The sequence below is a fragment of the Porites lutea genome, chromosome 9 (genome assembly GCF_958299795.1).
Source record: "Porites lutea chromosome 9, jaPorLute2.1, whole genome shotgun sequence".
NCBI lineage: Eukaryota > Metazoa > Cnidaria > Anthozoa > Scleractinia > Poritidae > Porites > Porites lutea.
Window position 1 is genome coordinate 21,093,380 of NC_133209.1, and position 22,378 is coordinate 21,115,757.

The window sequence follows — 22,378 nt, forward strand, 5'->3', positions numbered from 1 at the left end:
TAGTTATTGTCGTTACTGGCTTTAAAATGAATCATTAAAGCCGCTACAGAGCATAATGGATTTGAATTTTAAGCTACTACGGGAAAACTGTACGTGACATGATTTCGGTGTATCTTAGGTTTTTACCATCACCGAATGGCGATCCTGCAAAGTTAACATAACTACTGTGAAACGATATAGCAACTGAGTAAAGAAACAAAAATAGCATTTTTGCTTTGCGTTGTTTATTGTTTTTAGAACGTAAAAATGAACGAAAGCGTCGAATTGAACTCGTTGAAAGTGTTCGCTGCCCGGAATACGTTAATGCAGAGTTTTGTGCAGTTGTCCGCGTAAAACGTCTCCACCGTCATGCCGATCAGGGGAGCTTGAAATGTAATGTAATTTGTTTCTTTTTTTTATACTGTACTTTATAAAGACTAGCACAGCTAACTTGACTGTAATATTCTCCGGCTGCAACATAAAACGGACAGAGATGGAGTATATAGCCCGAAAGCGTTTTTTTCCATTTTAATTCATTTTTCAAAATTACTTACACTACCAATGATCTTAGACGTTTGGATCTGGGTTCTTCCCGAGGACTCTCTTTCACCGTTTGGGACGAAGCTGTTGTTATATTGAAACACTGATATATGCATAAATTACCCCACTGCATAAGTATTTAATTTCACCTTGTTTGAAATGAGCAGGGATTTTAAAGCTCAAAGAAACAGCTGAGGGTTCAGCTCTAAGACACGAACTGTAAGTTTACAGCGGAATGGCCTAAGTAATAGTAAGTAAGTAGTAGCTTAAAATGTGAAACGCAGGTGATTTTCCTGGAGTGGAATTCTTGGCGATCGCAAGCAAGTTTAGAACGTGATCCGTCGTCGTGTGTTCCCGTCCTTCAGAACACGTCGCATAAGGACTTTCACGTCATGATCGCCGCAGTGACGTGCAAAATTGTTGTTTTGCTCGCTAAACCTATTGCTATTGACAAGAGATAGTCGCCGCCGTCGTTGCTAAAACTCCCTAGTGCATCTTAAGGTCCATAATAAAAAAAAGGACAATAAGCGAACAGTGGACCCAGATAGCGGACGGTGGCATTATTTCCCTATTAGTACTGCTGTGAACGTCCGCCCATCATTTTACCAGGGGCACCCAACGACAATTTTTAAAATATCTGTTCGGAAGACGATTTGAGATCTAGAATTTTCGGAATATTTGTTGTTAAATTTCTTGCTTGCCTGCCTCTCCTAGGATTTTCGACCCCCCACCCCCCTAAAATGGTATAATTGCTCACCTAGAATTTTCGGGAGCCTTTTTTTCTGGCTGAAATTTTCGAAAAGGTAAGTTTTGATCCCTATAATTTTCGGATCACTAGACTTTCAGCTAGGAAATCCGAACAGATGAAAAATTTTTAGGGGATAAAACTATGCCTATATCTACCCTTTTAAATACTAGAATATGTTCAACAATGCTATGTTTAAGTGGTTTTGAACTACATTCTCGTTGGGTGCCCCTGTTTTACTACTAGAAATGGCTAGTGATCGAACACTTCCTCGGCGATAGTAGCTTGACTTTCGCACCTTGATCGTTTGGAGGTCACTTGGATTCCGGTTGTATTAGATGTTGTTTTGTGCAGTCTGTTCAAAGAAATCGTTGTCAGCTCAAACGTTTCTCGACGTGCTGTTAACCTGTTTCCAGCGCCACGAACGCTTGTATACAACTTCGAGACAGAAAGCGTTTTTCGCAGAATGCGCCGGTAGTGTTCCACGAATACAAAATACACTAATGGGTTAATGGCGGTGTTTGCGTATGCGAGAAAGACAGCTGTAAATTGAAAATTGCTCGTATTGCAGAAGGGTACTTTCCAGTTCCACACGAATATCAGAACAAACATGTAAATATTGAATGGAGCCCAGCAAATGGCAAATACTGCGACGATTGTAAGTGCCATTTTCAGCACGTTTCGGTTCATCCTGTCGCGGATAAGCCCGCCACGAACGGCGTGCTTTAATGCATTTCTCTCTCGCACTAGGGTCCAGACTATGATAGAGTATATCACTGATAGTAATGAAAATGGGATAAGGATAAGAAACACACACAGGAAAGTAGCGTAAATTTTGCTGCTCCTGGGTTCCGCAAACGCCGGTGCCCAGCTTAGTACACAGTGCGCTTCCATTCCCGTTTCCGCCAGTTTGAAGATGTAAAAATATGGCGCGTGCACTGCAGAACCGACAATCCACGTCAAAACGATCAGTACAACTCGCATTCTAGATGTTAACATGCTGATGCGAAGGGGAAACACAACAGCCATTAATCTCTCCAATGCTATCAGAACGAGTGTTTGAATGGAAACGGCCGTTGCTACATCTTGCGCAAAAAAGATCGCCTTACATGAAATCTGCCCCGCCAAACCAGTCAAGAGCCATTTCGATTCGGTATCCATCAAGATTGCGACTATTTTCCTAGGACACACGAAAACCGGCACGAATAAATCAGATGCTGCCATGTTCAAGATCAGAAAGTTAACGTTTCGTTGTACGCGCTTGGATTTAAAGACCACAGAAATCACGATTATATTCCCTAACAAAGCAGTCAGAAGCAGAACGATATAAGCTGAAACTTTACCAACTTTTTCTTCCCTTGTTACCACATGCGGTGAGCATCCTTGCCTGGCCATAAATTCATACGTATGGTTACTTATATTGTAACTCTCCTCCATATTAGAATATTCTATACGTTTCCACCTTGCCAGCACATCTGAAAATAAATTTGATAGACGGGGTTGTCTCGATAAAATAATCTCAATTTTCCAATAGAATTCGAAATCTGATATTTATGAACATTGAACCGTTTGCTCATGATATCTCTCAGGGTATAATATTTCCAAGGTCAGTCCTTTCAAAAACTCTCATGTCAAGATGTTTTATGAGTTTCGCTGTTGTATGAGTACATGGTCAACAACAGATGGCAACTACAACCTCACCATGTTTCCGTTTTGTTCGCCTTATCAACTGTAAGGAAATTATAAGACTACCGATTTCTCTGTTATAAAGGTAGATCACAAATGATCGACTCGCACGTGCAATTAACTTTGTCAGTCTATACATATGACATCATGTTATTGTCAACAATAATATTAAAAATGAAGATATTTTGACAACTTCGACAAGACAACCGAACTTCTGGAGTGTTTGATAACATTCACCCTGTACTTACTGCAAGTTATTCCTTTTCCTGCCGGTAATTGCTTTATGGACTATATAAACAAACTAATAATGAAATTGTTGCATTTCAAATAAAAGACTTCCTTAGTTTATTGAAGGACCCCTTATGAATAATCAATTTTTATTTATTGCTTAATTTCACAGCCAGGTGTGGCCCCTGAAATGTTTATAAAACGTGCGCCCTATGAGAAATTTCACAGTTAATATCGGATCTGTTTATGGACCTCAACGAAATCGTCTTTCGATCACTCTAAATAAGAAACATCATATCTGGTAGGAGCACCTGGGATGCATTAAGAACTCGTCTTTTATTATAAACCTAAGAGACCAAATGCCTAAAAAAATTAAACAAGCCTCCTCACAACCTGGAGCACCACGAGAAAAGCATTTTGAATTTCCTAGTTCACATATCTTAGCTGTAGATCCTAAAAATTTCAAACACCTCTATAAGATCAACGAACAGCAAAACCTTTGCCGGAAAAGGGACATTATCCTCGTGTTCACAACAACAAGGGAAAAGAACGCGCGAAACAGCAAAGTCTTTAAGTATGGAAAGGAAAAATGCCAAGGAACGGGAAATAAAATGAATTGCACACCGTGACCAGCACATTCTTGCAGCAGTGACAAAAAGAAAAAGTCCAGTTGAAGGGCAGTATTGAACCAAGCATGCCCTAAGAAAGCCATTATTTCACACCTAACGCTTTTTGTATTTTTCCTGTCGCGTATTTTATCCACTCTGCTGAACCAAATCTTTCGTTGATGCAGCTAAAGTGAAGGGTATAGAGGAGAAAAAAATGCTAGGGGAACTACTGCTTTTGGGTGAAATTTAGCGTTGGTTTTTTCATCCTCTTAGCCGATGGTGATTTTTGTAGTCTTTTAATTTCGTATAAACGTCAAGTGGAAAACATGATTGGGGTGCGAACTCTGCTTTCTGCTAAGTGAGATGTATAAACTGAACGGAAAAATGTTTACTGACATAATATCCCCACATATTTGCAAGACACAAAACCTCATTTATTCTATGTTCAGTATAGCTTATGAGTTTTCCACGTGTGAGCAGATCTTCCATCTCATGGAACACAATACTGTCTTCCGTCCTAACTGAACACTGGTACTTCAAATTTTACATAAAACGAAAACGTAAAAACGATCAAGCAAACCCTGACAAAACAGCTGAATTACCTATTCCATAAAATGTTAGTAAGAAGTTATTCATTTAAAGCGTAGGTCAAGACCCTTTATAAGTTTTTCGTTGAGTGCCAGACGTTTCTAGAAGGAGCCAAACGCATCAGGTCGAAGTCGTTTAGGAGATTTTTTTCTTCCCTCCTACACTTCTTCCTCTTTTTGGCATTCTTCGCTTTATCTTTCTTTTGCACATCAGGGCTTGCGGACCTACACAAGGTTTAGTCAGGACTCGCTCGTGAAGACTGAGCTGGCTCCCAAGCTAAAATGCAAAAGGAAACAGGCAAATCGTTGATGAATATTTGGTCCTTTTATTCTCTCGTTCACGTAAGGTAATCCAGACGTACTTAATCGATAAGCCGATAATCGATATCAATCGATAGTAATCGATGTTTAATATCGATTTGCGATATCATCGATGGAAATCGATAAAGGAAAAAAGTTGTGACCTCGATTAATATCGATGATTTTCCGAAAGAAATCGATAATGATTTTTTATCGATTACTATCGATTCCTATTGTTTGTTATCGAATTTGCAAATCGATAATAATCGATAATTTTTTTTTTCTGTGACTTCGATTTCTATCGATTTCCGATATCATTCGATATTAATTCGGCGGATTAAATCGATTAATAACGATGATATCGAGTGATTTCCGATATCGATTTTTATCGGTTAACTAGGTCTGGGGTAATCCAAGAGAGTCTTGGATAATGAATTCCGCGCTGTAGCTTCCGGATTTTTCAAGTACTGGATTCTGGATTTGATCTTGTCAGGAGCCCGGTTATGGGCTCCTGTCTTGTCAGTGGAACTTATCGTTAAGGTACAGCGGGATTCCGGATTCCTTGCGCTACATTACGGATTTCAAAGCCCAGGATCCCGCACTCCGCAATAAAAAATTTCCCGGATTAAGAAAATTCAGATTACCTTCAAATGACTCGAACCCATATCCTTTTGGACTACAGGTACATACCCAATATGGCTAATACAGAGGATTACCCCTGGAGAGAATACAAGGTTGGGAGGGGGGGGGGGGGGGGGCAAAAATACCTCCTCTGGAAGTTTGCAAGGAACCGATTGCTTTTGTTTGACTTCACTGCACCAACGTTTCGAATGAAATTCACACCTTGTTTAAAAATTACTCAAACAAAACGATGTGAAAACATAATAGTTTACTCATCCGAGTCCTTAAAGACAGGGTAAAACGAAATGGTTGCAAACTCAATTAAATCAAGTCTTCCACTAAACATTAAAAAAGGGATCTTAAAAGACTCTTAAAAGTATTGCCACGGAGGAAGGGGGGGATCTGCACATTGAAAGCTGAATTGGCCTCCAGATAATGCAATACACTGAAATAAACAGTTTTCTTCAATGCAAGGAAGAGGCTTTGTGTTTTCATGAGTACACTGTTGGAAAGTTAGTATAATGTAAACGGAATTAACTGGAATTGAACGAAATATTTTAAGTCAAAGCCGAGTCTACCGCTGTCTCAAATACTGTAAACATCTTATTTAGCATACTCGGATCGGTTCAGAACGAGTTATTCATTTTTAGACTGAATCCTTACCGAAGCTGAAGGCTAATGATGCACTGTACAAAGTCTTTCTTTTCGTCAGCAGAGTAAATGAATGCTACGCCTAAAAGTCATGTTACTAAATATGTTACTAAATAATGCCATTGTTATGGGCGCTAGCTACAAGGTAAGAAAGCTGTTGAACTGATCAAAAATACCTTGCTCAAAAGACGTCTTGACTTTAAGCCGTGAACGTGATGAACTTTTCCTGCTTTTCCACCATGTTCACCAATGCCAACCAAAGCTACAGACTCCGTAGTCAGACAGGCTGCTATACAGAGCAGGATCGCCAAACGAAGCAAACCCATTTTGTTCATTGCCACCACCAAAAGCGTTTACAGCCCTTACGTGGTGATTAAAATATTTGTGATATGCAGTCAAAGTTAACAGCGATTATGTTTTAATTCAAGAGTGTCATTAGTTTGTTTAACCCTCTTGCTGCAGTTATATTGTAGGCTCAAAAATCTTGGTATCTCCACTTATCCAAAAATAATTAAAGATAAAATCCATTCCGAAATGTTCGTGGCATTTAATCAAGTTAAAAACCGTCGGTAGGGGCTCACTTTAAAGCGAACCAGTGCAGCTATCTAACCTCGTCTCCAGGGCGCTTTTCCCTGGCCTTTTTTCGTCCCACCTCCAAAGCCAGTAAAAAGCCCTGGGGACGAGGTTGGGTATACCCTAACATAACAGAATTACTAAAGCATCACTTGCGGTTGAATCAATTTAGTTCCTATCGGCCCAGTCCCAGGTTTGTTCCTTGCGCACTTCAATGGCAATAAGATAGCCGTCGCTGACCGCCGCTGACCGTGAAAGACTGAGAACTAAACTCAACTTGGTCATTCAGAAATCCATCAGCGAAAGGTACGCGAGGCTCACATAGCCTGCGTGGCAGGCGCAAAAAGTGGAGGGGAGGGGGAGGGAGAAAAGCGAGGAAAAGGGAAGTGAACATCTGCTGTAAATAATTCGATAACGTCAACTATCAATACGTGACCAATCACAAGTAGGAAGCGCTTCTCAGCATTCTCCAAATGTTACAATTACTTTGTTTATACCGGTCAAATCGAAACGCTTTTTTCAAATGATATCATAATCGAGCAAAATAAAACCTTCTTATTGTTGTGTTCAGCAAACACAACAAACAATAATCAGTCTCGTGCAAGAGCCATCATGAGATTATGGCTCTTGGTTTCGTTTGAATAAACAAAACCTTTGGTTTTCAATCAAGCATAGTGGTTGCAAAGAACAAAACAGTCGCCAGCCTGAGCCGCGAATAATGTATGAAAGGAATTATGACAAAATGACAAAAAGCACAAATTGAGTAGCTTTTACCGAAGCTTGACTATCAACTCTCTCTTTACAAACCATATTAGAGGTTCCTTCCAGGCGGTATATGATTTTACGGAAAAGTCGGGTGTCCAGGGGCCCGTTTCTCGAAAGTCCCGATAATTAACGGGCCCGGTAAGCTGTCTAGGTTTCCATTAAAGATCGAGGTTTCAATAGTTTTGCATCTAACAAGATAAAAGTATCAGTTAACGAAACAAAATGCAGTAGTTTGCTAGCCAGGACCCGCGCTCTTATTCTTTTTATTTCGATTTGAATATTAAATTTCGGGCTCGAAAAGTTAACGGGACTTTCGAGAAACGGGCCCCAGCTTCTAAAATTCTCCGCCGAATAATAATCCGGTGAATATCGGCATTTCAGGTGCTTGGCAAAAATCGTCTCAAATCTCCGCTTAGTGTTTGGACAAATCCAGTGAACAAAACCTCCTGAGCATCTCTACCCGGCTAAACAAGCTATTACATAGTTCGGGTTTCAACGTGACGTTGCTAAATTTTGATCTTCCAAAGCTCATGCTAGTAGAACACATTTCCTTGATGCCTACATCATGGTTGTTTCTCACTTATGCAGGTCAATACGTTACTTATTACGGCTCAGCCAATGAAGAATTTGCGGACGCCAGTCTCGACAGAAATGAGGAGGTTCTTATTAACAGGCACCCCTTAATCTCTCTCCCCAATCCCCCTTCCTTTCTCCCTTTTTTCTTACCACCGATCCCTTACCCCTTTCGACGCCTGCTACGCAGGCTAGGATCACATTATTGATAGAGCGATGGCACTAGAGCCTCGTGGTAAAAATTAGTTGACATGATGAACGGCTTAACTAGTGGTATGTGACCCTTTTCTTAGCCTATCATTATCTAGTAGCCACCTCGTATTAGGCCGGTCCCGATAAATTGTCCCTTTACAGCTAGCCATTCACTTGGTACAAAACCGCCGTGCTGCAGAGCAAACGTCGCTCTGGGACAAGACAAATTAAACAAAGGAAATTACCATTTACCTAATGCCTTTAGTTTGTCTTGTCCCAGTGCGACTTTTGCTCTCCAGCATGGCGAGTTTGTACCACGTGAATGGTTAGCTGCAAAGGGCCCATTGTGCTCTTAACTGAAAAGTTGCTCACTAAAATGCCAAAAAGTTGCTGCCTAAATATCTTGCTTTATTTTTCGTTCTTCGCAGATTGCAAACGTTGGTCAGGAAAAATAGCGTGAAACTTAGATTTAAACAGTTGACCATCAAGAGAGCGGATAGAAAGAGTAGGAAGCAACTAGAGTAAAACGTGACTTCTCGTTGTTTCAGCTTGGACTGCGCAAATCTCGCACATGCGCAGGTCGTGACACAGCTCCTTAAAATAATTGTGACCCTCCAAAGGAATTTGATGCTAAAGGTGAAAGCACACTCACGACACGCTTGCACGACACGCTTAGCTTGCCGTAGATCACGGATATGCGCCTATTAAATTGAAAAAACAAAGACGGACACACTCGCCTTTGTTTTGGTAAAATTTGACACGCTAGACCTTTTGTTTTTTGTAGCGTGCCATATGTCGCGGTAAGTCTGCGAATTACAGCACGCTTAGCGTGCAATTTGGGTAAGACACGCTGAACACACTTGATTACTAAAACTGCTAAGATGATAAAAATGGCTTGAGTTTTCAGCGGATTTAATCAGTATTGATAACTGGTCGAAGTAAATCAAATATACCAATTGAGACTCTCGATAGTTACCAAAAAAGGGTGCCGTTCATAATCATTTACCGTTCCTTTTTGTAAAGGAAATTTATTTAGCTTATAGATAACACGCCTTGCGTGGTTTTGCGCACACTGAAAGCGTGTTGTGCTTTTTCGCACGGAGCTTTTGTTTGAAAACTTTAACACGCTCTTTTGTTCAACTTGCTCACGCTTAATTGTCTCAAGTATGTCCTCTGAAACAAAAGAAATTGCTAATGAGGCAAGATTGGAAGCTTGCTAAAGCGTGTTAAAATGAATTCTTATATTTTAAAGTGAAAGCGTGTCGTGCGCGTGCTTTCACCTTTAGCATTAAAATCCTGTGAAGGGTCAAATGTTGGTGATTGCGACGGGGAGCTTAGCCAGTGTTCTGAATGTTGTCAACTTGTCAAATGTAAACGAAACGAGAATCAAAAACTGCAAGAGCACAATCTGGACAGGCTTACCTGGTACCCCTGCAGGCGCGTTCAGGCGGATTCGTCACCATTCTCGTACCCAGAATACCCAGAGCATTCTGGCTTCTAGGTACCAGACTGATTCGTCACGGTAATCGAGAGCGAGTGGAGCGGGATCTTTCAGCGTCCTTTGCGCTGATTGACATGGCCAATTGCGCGATACTCCGGGTCGTTCGCAGTTGCGTTGTCTACCAAACACTTGAGACGCCTGGGAACGAGGCAGATCGGCGTAGGACCCTTGTAGTTGTGTTCATTTTCAGTCATTTTTCCAGTGTAAAAAGGTTTGCCTCGTAAGCACGAACGCAGTATCGGCAAAATACTCTTTGTCATTTTCTTTTAAAATAATATTTTTCGTTCCAATCTTCTCGCCGTAATAATCAGTTAACTGTTATCTCCTAATTAGTATTCAGTGTATGTCACTGATCTGTCCTTTCAGCCCGGGAGTTGGGGAGCTCTCGAATGAAAATGACGAGGATGCTTGTGGGAAAATTATTAGAATGAAGCCCCTGAATTTGACCAATCTGGACATGGCTAAACCACATAGGGTCCTGTTTGAACCCTAAGCTATTATTCCGCGCACAAGACCGGAAGTCAATAACGTAGCACCAAATCGAGGCCATTACGTGGCGCAGTTGCGCAATAGCTCCAACATACGGGAAACAGTGCCGGAAAGCCGTACGCGTGTAAAATTTTGTGGAACTGATCCTTACAAAATTCCAATATTGTGAGGACTTTAAACTAGGATTTTCAAAGTTTTAGGTACGTATAAAGGTGTTACAGCCATGATCTCCCCTTTGGTAATGTTTTGCATGCAACTGCCGTTATTATCTGACGTGAAAATGTCTCTGTGTGTTATAATTTACCGGCTAGTCGCAGTCGGTTTTGAAACTATTACGTGTCTCAATGAAAAATGTGCCGGCTTTTAATACAGTGGTTTAGCGTTGCAGTAGAATTCTACTTGTAAAATATCACTTTGTAAACCTGTCCACGTTGGCACATCCGTATTGTACAGCTGGACTCTTTCTTAGAATAGATTGAAATTTTGTAACGTAATTTTAAAGAACGTCATCAATTCCACTGCTAATAAAATGCTGGATGACATTATTATGCTATTTTATTCGTTTGGTTTGCGTTGGTTATACACTTCTCTTGGACGATATTTTCGTTTTACATTACCAAAATGGTTATCAAAATGAAGGAAAACGTTGAAAGTGACTTTAATCAAGTGAGATTTAACCTGTAAGCTCGCTACATTGAAACCACTTGTTGTTAAGATAAATTTTATTCGGTATCAACATTGTTCTTGTCAATGTTTGTAGGTTTATAGCAAAAATGTTTGTCTGGGATTGGTTTACGGGAATGTTAAACTATTTAGGTAAGTCCTGGTAGATAAGTGTATACAACATACTGTCAAAGTTGGTTATGCTTTATTATGTAAGCTTGAAGCTGAGATACCATACATGTAATGCACTTGTAGATAATTAACAACTTTAGAGCACAGTTAATTCAGACTGTATGGCGAATTAGATTTTATGGTCCATCTTGTTTGAGTTATTGTCATGTACCTGTAGTTTTGTTAAAAGAATTGAGTTAGACCCATGTAACATGTTGCCATACAGTTTGTAACAAATCTAGGACATGTATAACCATGATAAAAATATTAGCATGACTTCAAGCATTATAGATACAAGTCCTAATTCTTAGTTAACTGTACTTTTGAATAACTCAGGCTTGTCCCAAAAGGACTTTGCAAAAACAAAAAACAAAAAAAAAAAAACAGAACAAAACAAAACAAAAACATACAAATCAGTAGTGCATTTGGGTACATAGATGTAATAGGTATGTGTCTTACTATAATTCACATTCATGGATACAACATTGCCAAAATTCCGTGTCACCTGTTATAGTCACAATGTAAGGCATATTGCCAACTCAAGCAACATGAAATATTTGGTGAATGAACCAATCTCCAGAGCTTGAGTTAACCAAGGACATGCAAAGTTTACTATTCCTGTGTAAACTTAGCACAAATTGTGTCTTACAGCTGTATGAGGTAATGGAGTAACACAAATTTAACAAGACAAACTCCTGTGTAGATGTACATTATAACAGCATACATCCCTTTTCTCTAAAGAAATGCCTATTTTTATGAAGACACAAGTCTTCTTGTGGGCTTTAAAGTTATTTATCCTACACGTTGTACATTTACATGTATCCTTCTTTTCAGACTAAAATACACAGCATCTGTTTTGCCTACGGGGCTGTGATATTAAAATTGCGAAAAATAAACTCATGGTCGTATGTTGTATTGGAACAATCTAATGAAAACTGCAGTTGAACCTTGATAATGCTAATCTTAACTGTCTTGTGAATGTGATCACAGTGCTAACTTGTGTTTTGATTCTTAAATATGGGACACTTCCTGACTTTCTGGTTTATACAGTACTCTAATATACTTCTGGAATGAAAAACTGTGATATTTATCTGTATAATGTGTTTGTCTACAGGTTTAATGAAAAAGAGTGGAAAACTAGTATTTTTAGGATTAGACAATGCTGGTAAAACAACTTTACTTCACATGCTGAAGGATGATCGTATGGCACAACATGTTCCAACACTTCATCCAAGTATGTTGCCTTTTTGTCACTCATGCAGTTTTTGACCAATAAGGCTCAGTTCATACGCAGTGCTTCAGAGGTACCAAACTTTTAAATTCTTGAATCAAGTTTTGCAATAGCATAGCAGAAGCACAACCTCTGAATCAAAGTTTTGAATTTGGTTTGGCAGGCAATTGAGTTCGACAAGGTGTTTCATGCTTCACAACTCTGACACAGTAATGATTCTGACAGATGTCTTGCTTGTACTGTGTTGAACTAGATTCAGTAAATGCCGGAAATATACATGTATATTTTTTGTTTCATTTACAGCTGACTCTATAAAGTAACATATTTCATCTGAATTGAAGGAGTGTTTCTGTGATCAATTAATTACAATTGAGTTTGTCATGGCAGAAGTGCAACATATGAACCGGGCCTACTACAATTGTGTGCATGGTAACCCTATTTTTGTGCAAATTAAAGGCAAAGTGTGTACGCAGTAAACTTGAATTTTTCTAATTTTGGTTGAATCTGCAGCATCACAGGAGCTGTCAATGGGTGGCATGACTTTCACAACATTCGACTTAGGAGGCCATAAACAAGGTATGACCAATTTTATAATTTTAGAATTGACCTTTGTTTTTTTAGAATGTATTATGGAAGGTCAGTCAATCTCCAGTGCCATAAAATTTAGCTTTTACAAAGTAAGTTGTTTTTGTGTGGCAGTTGTGTTGAACAGCTTTGAATATGATATCACATTTTCAAACTTGTAAGCCATGATTGAATACATGTATGCTGTGGTTCTATTTATCCTTGTTTTAAATTAAATTTTTATTTTCCTTTGTTTGGTGGTTTGCAAGGGTGTGACATGTACATGTAGACCACCTTTAGACTTTGCCTTTCAATTTTGTCATTGTACTTTGTACTCTTTATGTTGGAAGGGGAATTATGTTAGTGTCCATATGAAAACATACATGTACTTGTAGTGCAGTAGTCCTGTGTTTCCGGCAGTGATTTTTTTTTACCTCTGTATCCTGCGTCCCTGATGTATAAAAATCTCCAAAGATGCAAAATAATTATTCTTTGACGTAGCATGTGTCCCATAGGATGCAAAGAATGCTGTTTGTTGGTTAAAGATACATACACATATTTACTTTAGTCATTTTTGTGCTTTTAATATATAGAAAGACTATGTATTAATTTCAGTAAAGTGTAATAAAGAGTTTTGGTGTCTGTCTCCAGATAAACTGCCTGGTTACATAAAGGTCCAAGCATTTTCAGTTTAGGACTCCTTGTTTTTCTGAGTTGGGACTTTGAATCCCAGGACTCACCATAACTATTTGTGACAAAATCACTATTCCATTCAGTTTTCAAAAAAATCTCTTAGTTATACAACACTGTTATTCTATGTGCAATAATTTTACATTAATCCAGAGTCACTGGATCACTATCATTTTAGTACATGTTGTGCATAGGTACATTGTAGTGTAAGTAAATGTACATGTAATTAAATGACTTTCGTTTTCATTGTAGCTCGTCGGATTTGGAAAGACTACTTCCCAGCTGTTAATGGAATAGTTTTCATCATTGATTGTGCTGATGGAGAGAGACTTGCTGAATCTAAAGCTGAACTTGAGGTAGGTCAGATATTCTGATCATATAGCCATCTTCTTTTCTGTTTAGCTTTTAATAATTATTAGATAATAATTAGAATGGGGAAATTTTGCATACTACAACATATGTTTGTAAGCTTTTTTCTTTGGCTTCAAGTTTACATTATTTTAATTTTATGTTTTTGTTCAAATACTTAGATAAAAAATAGTGCATTCAGATGTTCTTCATATTAAAACGTTAATAAACTGTAAAAAGATAAAAATTTTACAACATTCAACTGCAAGTCATGAAGTAAAAGAATGTGTCTGTTGGAAAATATAAACACTAACTAAACAATGCAGGCTAATATAAATAAATTTTATTGTCAAGAATGTTAGTTCAGACAAAGAGTTTTGCTTAAGTGGAAGCAGGCTAGTGTTCAAGCTTGGATTGATTTCTTTGTGAAGAGCATCTCATATATCAGGCATTCAAACTTGGTTTGGTGCTTTTGAAGGTGTAGACTTGGCTTTCTTTGGGGTTATTTGCACTGTAATTGCCCACGAGTTTCCACAAGGTGTTTACAGATAGCCAAGTTTTCATGCTATATGTTCAGCAATGCATTGTTCGAGATGTTGGGCCGTATAGCCAACATACACCCGTAATTTGCTTAGCACAAATCACATGGAGTGAACCGTGCATTTGTTGGTTGCAATTCTGGTTTAGTAGCTAATTTGGCATTCAGATTTCTCTATGATTTAGATTTAAATTTAAAGAGTAAAAGTTAAGTAAACATAATTTTTCATCTTATCTTGCTTTGCTTTTGTCGTAAGAAATGTGCCAAATTGCACACACAAAGACTTCTGTCCACGATATTTTCAAACAATCAAATCCGATGAATTGCGCCATACTGTGAGCTGCAACTGAAAAACTGAAAACTGACGACTATAATTATTTCTCCAGTCGGTTGCCAAAAGGTGACCTGAGCATTTTTTTTTTTTAATTTTGAGCCATGTTAATATTAATGTTGTTGTTATTATTATTATTATTAATATTATTATTATTTTTGTTATTGTTAATACTGTATTTATTCAGCTATAAGCCGAGACCCTGTTGTTACAAGACTTCAGCTACTGTAAAACATGACATTTTGGAAAAAAAATGTGACTTTCTCTAGGAAAATGTGCAATTGTCGTTTTGGTTTTTCGCAGCTACCAATTTTTCCTCATGTCTTCATTGTATTATGCTTGAAATGATCACATAAATCATTTAGTGGTAACGACTTTTATTAACGTGTCAAGAATCTCTAGAGCATAGCACTAACTGGTGACACAAAAATAAAATAAATCAAATATTAAAATAGTATCAAAACAGCCACATCAGCTCGCATTACGTTTGTCTGTGCTTAGTAACCAGGCAAATGTTTCAGAGCACATGTTTGACCAAACATGGCGAATTGTTTACACAAGTCATTTCTTGACATCTTTCATTTGACACCTTCCCTGGTTGTAAAAGGCTTACTAATGTGAGATTTACAGCTGTAGTTTGTGAGACCTGTTTTTGTCAGATAATTATTTTGACAATTTGGCACTGAATTTCTGTGCTTAGTTAACTTAACATTCTGATTTGTATTTTTGTGATCGATTGGATCATTTGCTGCTAGTTGCTCGGCTTATAAGTGAATACATCCCCATTTAGTACTAGCATTTCAATGCACTAAGAAAATTTTGGGGTCAAAAACTCTTGGCTATAAGCAGAGACCCCCTCTTGGGCTCAAACTTCACTGAACTTTAGCTTTAATTTGTGTAAAAATTGCTTGGCTCATAGCCAAATAAATACTGTATTATTAGTACAATGTATAATTTTCAATATGGTAAAAAAAGCTGACATTTAGACATGCTAAAAGGCAAACATGCTGATTAGCAGACAGGCTTACACCCTGACATGTGGACAGGTAGACTGCAAACATGCTGATGCACAGATGTGCAGACATACATACTTGCACGCAGTCATGCTGCCATACAGATAGACTAATACAAAATTGCTGACAACCAGACCGGGTTACATGAAGTCCGAAGATGTCGACCCATATTACAAAACAGTGTTCTGAAACTGAATTATACTTTGAAACTGTACAGAGCTTGTTGGCAGATGAGCAGTTGGCAAGTTGTCCTGTACTTCTTCTTGGTAACAAAATCGACATCCCAGGAGCAGCCAGCGAGGATTATATTAGACAATACTTTGGCCTATATGGTCTTACAACAGGAAAGGTAATACATGTATGTTCAATCATCTAAAAACACTGAATTTTAATTTAAGTACAGTAGTTTGTTTCTAAAATAAAATGACTGGACATGTGTATCTTTCATAATTATTTTAAATGAGTTCTTTTTGTAAATGTCACATGCCACTTTATTTCCAAACTAGTGGGGAAAAAGAATCAAAATGGTAAGGCCGTATAGGATTATGATCTTCAGAATATTTTAGAGTATAATTGTTGGTTAAATTTAACTCGTATATGTTCTTGCAGGGAAACATCGCCGCCAAAGATCTCCAAGCTCGACCAATGGAACTGTACATGTGTAGTGTGTTAAAACGGCAAGGATATGGTGAAGGTTAGTTTTCTCATGAAATACACTATGTAAATAATTATGCATACACTACAATGTATGAATTGCTCTGCTTGAACATTGTCTAAGGCTACATGCTCATGTGCCGACTCAAAAACCATACTGGATAGGGCATACAGTGTACACTGTACATGCAATAACAGTGATTTCAATTATTATTTTTGCAATGCAGCTACATATGTAAGCTACACTACAATTGTCCAAGTGAGGACAGGTATTTGGACTATGGGAGAGTAAATGAGTAGCAGCGAGGGCTGGGACGCAAGTAGACGGAAGTAGGAAAAAGCGGGATTGGGATTAAGTGCACTTTACTGTCTCAGCCAACTGCTTGGGCATGGTACTGGATAGCTTTTCTTGCAACCAAAAAACCTGTCCATCATGGTGTAGTTATAGCCTGAGGCCCCATTTATAATGGAGAAAACTTGTCCCAGGAAGAAGGGTCACTCATCTCCCTGCTACCCAAGCTATCCTGGGTGAGCCGACTTTTCCTGCATTTCCTCGCAAAACTTGGAACCCATTTAAATGAGGAACAAAAAGTTGGCTTGGCAAAAAGGGTGACCTACCTAATGGGGTCACCCTCCTGGCCGGGCATACTTTTCTCCCTACACTGTATAAACACTTTGGTTTGCCTAGCCAGGTCAACTTGTTAAAGGCCAAACAATCAAACCATGCATGAGTGCTGTTTTGGTTCTTGGCTTGGGCAAAGGGTCATCTTTTTTTTCATAATAGTGTGCAAATGCTTCCAGGGACAACTTTTCTCTATACAATGTATAAACAGGGCCTTAGTTAAACCCTACCAAACATGTAAGACGCATAACAATTAATACACATGTGTAGATCTTACAATGTATGTTGTGACCGCTCTGGGCAGGTTATCACTTCCTAGAAGTAATGTTCTTATATGCACAGCATACCATACAATGTAACTTCTTCAGGGGTAGAACATTACATTTTATTAAATTTTCAACCTCAGATAATGCATTTCTAGCATTTTGATTGGTTCACTCAATCTCGATTATCAGCTCATATACCTTAGCTTGACCTTATATGGAAATCAACAAAATCTCTCTCAGACAAAGCGGCAGAAAAAAGCAGATTTCATGAGCTTTCCTTACAAATTTAAAGAAATTATGAGAGCTTAAGCTTAATTTTTTGGGTGGGTAGAAAACGAAGACCCTGGTCGAAATTTTGTATAACTGAAGATATCGTTGTTTCTTACACATCTAAGGTCGAGATACCCGTTTCTAGATATTTATAAGTGATTTTGAGGTGGGTCTTCGTTTTTGGGTCTTAGGTCTTCGTTTTCTACCCACCCTTAATTCTTCTCTGCGTTGAGCTGATTATGTAACAACAACAACAAAGTTTACCTAAAAACTTTTGAGAGTGGCTTGCAAGTCCATGCAGGCATAGCAGGTTTTTTGCATGTTTGAAGAGTTTTTACTCCTCTTAACACTTTCACAAGTCTATAACGGGCCTCAAGTGAATCCTGCAATGAGCGGCTTTCCATTGAACAACAACAATAAATTGGTTAGTGAAGCTGGGTCTTTGTGCAGCCCTGATTCAGCGGAGGAAGAAAACGAAATTGAAGAGCAATCAGGTCGACTTATCCAGCATCAAATTCCACAGTCACAGCGAGGGAAAGCAAAAACAGTACTTTTCGAGAATAATTTAAGCAGAGCATCCTTCCCTTTCAGATTTTTCATTCAACTAAGTTCACAAACGGCGCACATGTCATGTGATTTTCCCTTGGTTTACCAGAAGTTACAATGGTCGTTTTGTAATATTTGAAATGAAATTTACTAAAATTCAGTCGTAATAACCAGACGTTTTGAGTTTAAAAAAATTTAATAAAACAATTATTCCATTCGCGCTTGTTGGATTTGAGTTATAGCCAACTCATATGCAATGTTCACTCATGGAATAATTGTTAAGTATTTATTTCAGAAGAACATTTGTAACGATGTCTTTCTTTGATCACCCAGGTTTCAGGTGGCTGGCTCAATACATATAATCTTACTTGTGAGACTTTGACTTACATGTAAGCAACAGAAAAATGTTAATTCACTCAGCAAGTACACTGTGAGGAGAAACAAACATGGAGGATCTTGAGTCAAGAAGAGAACATTGTATTAACAGTATGAACAAGGAAAGAAAGTTCATCTCCTCAGCAAAGGCCACCAAACAATTTATCAGACTGATCAGTATTTTCTTTTATGATTGATTCAATGATTGATGCCATCTCGAGACTATTGTGATTTCAGTTTGCGTCAAGAGTTAAAGGTTATTTTGTGCAATGTGTAATATCTCACATTCTACACTCAAAATAATGTTTAACCACTTAGTTTGACATTGTTTGGGATTTTAGCGTAGAAATGGCATCAAGAGTCCTTTACAAGTTAGCTCTAGTCAGAAATGGTAATTGAACACATAGATTCATATTAATTTAGGAAACTAAGTGTAATTTAGTTCATTTTTGTTTTCTTTTTTTGTACTTGGCCACCTCCATTTATCGTAAGCACTCAAGGGAAGGATTTGGGAGCCGTGGTAAAGTTTCTGAGAATTCTTGTAAAAATTGGTATGTTAGAGGTGCTGGATGAATGAAACCACTTTCTTGCAGCTTACTGTTTTGCTTCACGGAATACCGTATTTATGCGAATAAGCGCCCAACCTCGAATTAGTGCCCACCTCGAATAAGCGCCCATCCTAAAGGCAGCAAAAGTTAATAAGCACCCAGCCTCAAATAAGCACCCACCCTCACCCCACCCCCTTTCCCCTCACACCCCCAAAAATTGAATAAGTACTAATTAGAGACTTCCCGGAAGACGCAGTTTTCTTCAGAGTATTTTACAGAAACCTTGCTTTGTTACATCGTCGCGTTTTGTTTTTACAATTTATTGTTTTGTTGCAAAATAAACATACTACACTTGCTGAAAATGTTGAAAATTTAATAAGCGCCCAGCCTCGAAAATAAGCGCCCACCTCGAATGAGCACCTTCTCTCAAGGTCCAAAAATTTATTAAGCGCCCAGGGCGGTTAATCGAATAAATACGGTAGTAGTATGTACAGTGCCAAACTCCAGATAGTCTAGCTCCTTGAAGGACACAACTAGGGCAAAGAACTTACAAATCCTAAACACTTGTACTGATCAAAATTTACCAATTCCTGCTTCTGGACTCCACAAACCATAATATTGATAACACAAGTTATTAAAGGTGAAACTGTTATGGAAAACGTTGGCTTATTCATAACCTTGCCTTGATGTGGTCTTACATTTTTGGGGGGAAGTGGTTGGTGAGGTTAACAAAATAGTATTTGCATAAATCTAGGCATTTAAATGGCTTCAGCATGAAATCATTAGGTGTTTTGGCTATATTTTTAACAAAAACTGAACAAGAAGAACATTATAGCTTCTTGTTGCTCACATGGGCCTGTTCATCCTCCTTCGACGTTGTGCTTTATTGTGCTGAATGAATTAGGTGGTGCTGCATTAGTAATGAAGGGAAACACAAAAACGTGGTTTCATAAACTAAGATGACAAAACATTTGTCACTACAATAAGATTCAAAAGCTTTGAACCTACTCTTCAGCAGATTGATTCAAGAACCAGTTGGTTGTTACATGCTTGTATGTATGAACAAATACACAGTTTTCGTTCAACGAACTTATTCTTGCTTTTTCAACTTACCGTGTTTCATCAATACTATAGTGTACCCAAAATACAACCCACAGTTCCTTGAATTACTCTGACAAAGGACTAGTACCCGGAAACGTCTTTAAAATCTCTTTGTAGTGGCCATTCAAATGTTTGTGTTGTCCTTCACACTGCTAAGCTATTAATGTTGCAGAAGGTGAACCTGTAACTGGCTGAAAAATTGAAAATGTTTTTATTTCACTTATTTTTCACAATCAACTTAATTTAGCTTGTTCTACTTTTTAAATTAGTCAGAGTTCACCAATATTGATGTTCATTTTGCAATAATTATTTTTTTTCCATTGCATAGTAGACTGTAATTATAGAGATTCTCCAGACAGGTGGGGTACATGTAACTGATGCTTCTCATCCCTTTCCAGTTCCACATTTCACAGTATGATCAAACAATGTTCAATCGTGATCTAGTGCAACTAACAAGAAGTTTTTCTTGTCGCAATTTTTAGTAGCGACTGCACCCTGTACGAGATTTATACCTCTGGGACGGATAAAATATGTTGGCACTCGGAAATAATGAGATTAGAATTAGCCAAAGTAGTCATCTATTCTACTTATCATTCTTTTTAGGAGAATTTCTTATAAATCGTGACCTTTGCCGTCCCTTAGATCGACTCTAAGTTTTGGGAAAATAGATAACATGAAAGCGACTTTCAGAGATTATACCCAGTGGATTGTGCCATTCTTGTTAGGAAACAGCTCTCTTTATGGACACCACAACAGACACCTGCCAGTAGCGGCCGCCTAGAGTTAGTGCCTGCTCTCTACAAAATGGAAATCGCTTCTAAGTGAGACTCACCAGTGTCCTTGTTAGTGTGTTCAAGAGAGTTGACTTCTTGGTTTACTGTGGTCTTGGAACTGGAATAGTATTACTTGTGTTCACCTGACTTGCCCATTTAAATTATTGTGAGAGGGCGGGCTTTGCTTAGGGCAAGCTGAATTTTCTCAAGTCTGCCCTCTTGCAAGATTGTACTTGTACATTGACATTATTAACATGAAATAATTATTTTATATGTACAGTATTAAAGAACTGAAATAAATAATAGTGTGAAAGTTCTTGGCTTGATCATATAATTCTTTTAGTGTGGTTTGTTAAGAATACAGCTTTGTTATGGTGGGTTTGCAATTCACAGTCTTGCAAAGCAAAACATCACTGAGGAAGTTCGACAAAAGAGAGGTAATTTGTAAATAATGATAATAGTTTTGAGAAGAGATTGACATGCTCAACTCGGTCAGTAAGTAGGCCATGCTCGAATTGTGACCGTCGGTCGGCTGTTACGTAACCTTCGCAACAGTTTGTTTTGGGAAAAAGGTTGTTAATCCTTGTGGTAATCCTACGGCTGATGAAACAATACGGTCCCGTTTTTCTCCCCTCAAGAGTGTGGCTATATTATAAGAACTGGGCCCGGTTCCTTGTGAGATAATTGTTTTAAGTCCCTATAATTCAGGCGGCCAAAAAGCGCGAATCCGAAAGATCAACATGCAATAAATCTTTTCCAGTGCTGGATAGTTACTCCATTTGCAGCACCGAACAACAACGGCAGTGGACCATGTTCTTTTTCGGAAAATAAAATAGAGTAATTTATGCTACGTGAAACTTAATTACCTCCCCCCCCCCCCAACTGTTTCCGTCCTGCGGACGTATTTAGACGACCCAAGATACTTTACGCTACGTGCAACAGAAGCAACAACTCCCAGCATTTCGGGGCCAACAATTTTAGGAGTTGTTGCGTGCGGTGCAAACGGACGTAACGTGTAACATCCAACAATGTTGGGAGTTGTTGGCTAACAATGTTGCGTCCGTTTGCATGGGCCTTGAGTCAAATGCCTCTATTTTTGTAAGCGTTCGCAAACGTGCGACTTTTGACTTGCGAAAATGGCACTAAGCATATCTCTGCGATAGGCTTAGCTGGAAGCATCGTGAAAAATGGCCTCAAAGTCTCCGGGATTTTTCCAAAAATTCTTTCAAAATCTCCTCTTTCACCTCTAAAAATCCAACAAACTCCTAAAAATGTCTTAAACTACTGTAATATTGAAATAGACTAAGTGGTCTGTGGTGAAAAGTCAATGCTCGAGCTTGAGGAAAAAACCGCTGATTGATGCCCAAGACTTTGAAAACAAAGGCTTCAGAATCACTTGTGATGAAGTTTCAAGTTTAACGGTTTTGGTGTGCGAGAGAAACAAAAAGCCATGAAACTGAATATTCATAAAATCTCTAAAAATTCTTTCAAATTTCTGAAAATCCCGAAATCATTCAACCTGCGACGTGTTGCAGACTAGTCAACAATCGTGTTCCAGATCATTTGGAAACCATCAGTTGTTAAAGAACTCCGCTTCCGTGATATCACTTGGAAACTCATGAGAGGAGAAAAGACG

The 22,378-nt window shown here is 38.5% G+C and overlaps 2 protein-coding genes and 1 long non-coding RNA gene across 4 annotated transcripts; 1 reads left to right on the plus strand and 2 right to left on the minus strand.

Moving 5' to 3' along the window:
* Positions 1-1,104: 1,104 nt before the first annotated feature.
* LOC140948414 (QRFP-like peptide receptor) lies at positions 1,105-2,980 on the minus strand. The gene has a single exon (XM_073397649.1). The coding sequence runs from the start codon at positions 2,699-2,701 to the stop codon at positions 1,517-1,519; it is 1,185 nt and encodes a 394-aa protein (XP_073253750.1). The 5' UTR covers positions 2,702-2,980; the 3' UTR covers positions 1,105-1,516.
* Positions 2,981-4,198: 1,218 nt separating this feature from the next.
* Positions 4,199-6,520, minus strand: LOC140948432 (uncharacterized). The gene is made up of 2 exons (XR_012167042.1): positions 6,122-6,520; positions 4,199-4,650 (listed from the first exon to the last, which is right to left on the minus strand). It is a non-coding gene; the product is annotated as an uncharacterized lncRNA (long non-coding RNA).
* A 3,597-nt stretch (positions 6,521-10,117) lies between these two features.
* Positions 10,118-21,059, plus strand: LOC140947760 (small COPII coat GTPase SAR1B-like). 2 transcript variants are annotated; one of them, XM_073396941.1, is made up of 8 exons: positions 10,118-10,238; positions 10,799-10,854; positions 11,987-12,106; positions 12,614-12,679; positions 13,610-13,713; positions 15,805-15,936; positions 16,197-16,281; positions 18,279-21,059. In XM_073396941.1, the coding sequence occupies exons 2-8, from the start codon at positions 10,812-10,814 to the stop codon at positions 18,305-18,307; spliced, it is 579 nt and encodes a 192-aa protein (XP_073253042.1). In that variant the 5' UTR covers positions 10,118-10,238; positions 10,799-10,811; the 3' UTR covers positions 18,308-21,059. The 2 variants fall into 2 exon arrangements, with proteins under 2 accessions (XP_073253042.1, XP_073253043.1); XM_073396942.1 differs by lacking the exon at positions 10,799-10,854 and having other exon boundaries at positions 10,124-10,238.
* Positions 21,060-22,378: the final 1,319 nt, after the last annotated feature.

Coding starts and splice junctions, on each gene's coding strand:
- LOC140948414 (XM_073397649.1), bottom strand. CDS start 2,701: ATGGAGGAGAGTTACAATATAAGTAACCATACGTATGAATTTATGGCC.
- LOC140947760 (XM_073396941.1), top strand. CDS start 10,812: ATGTTTGTCTGGGATTGGTTTACGGGAATGTTAAACTATTTAG. Junction 12,680..13,609: donor CTTAGGAGGCCATAAACAAG/GTATGACCAATT, acceptor TTTTCATTGTAG/CTCGTCGGATTTGGAAAGAC. Junction 15,937..16,196: donor ATGGTCTTACAACAGGAAAG/GTAATACATGTA, acceptor ATGTTCTTGCAG/GGAAACATCGCCGCCAAAGA.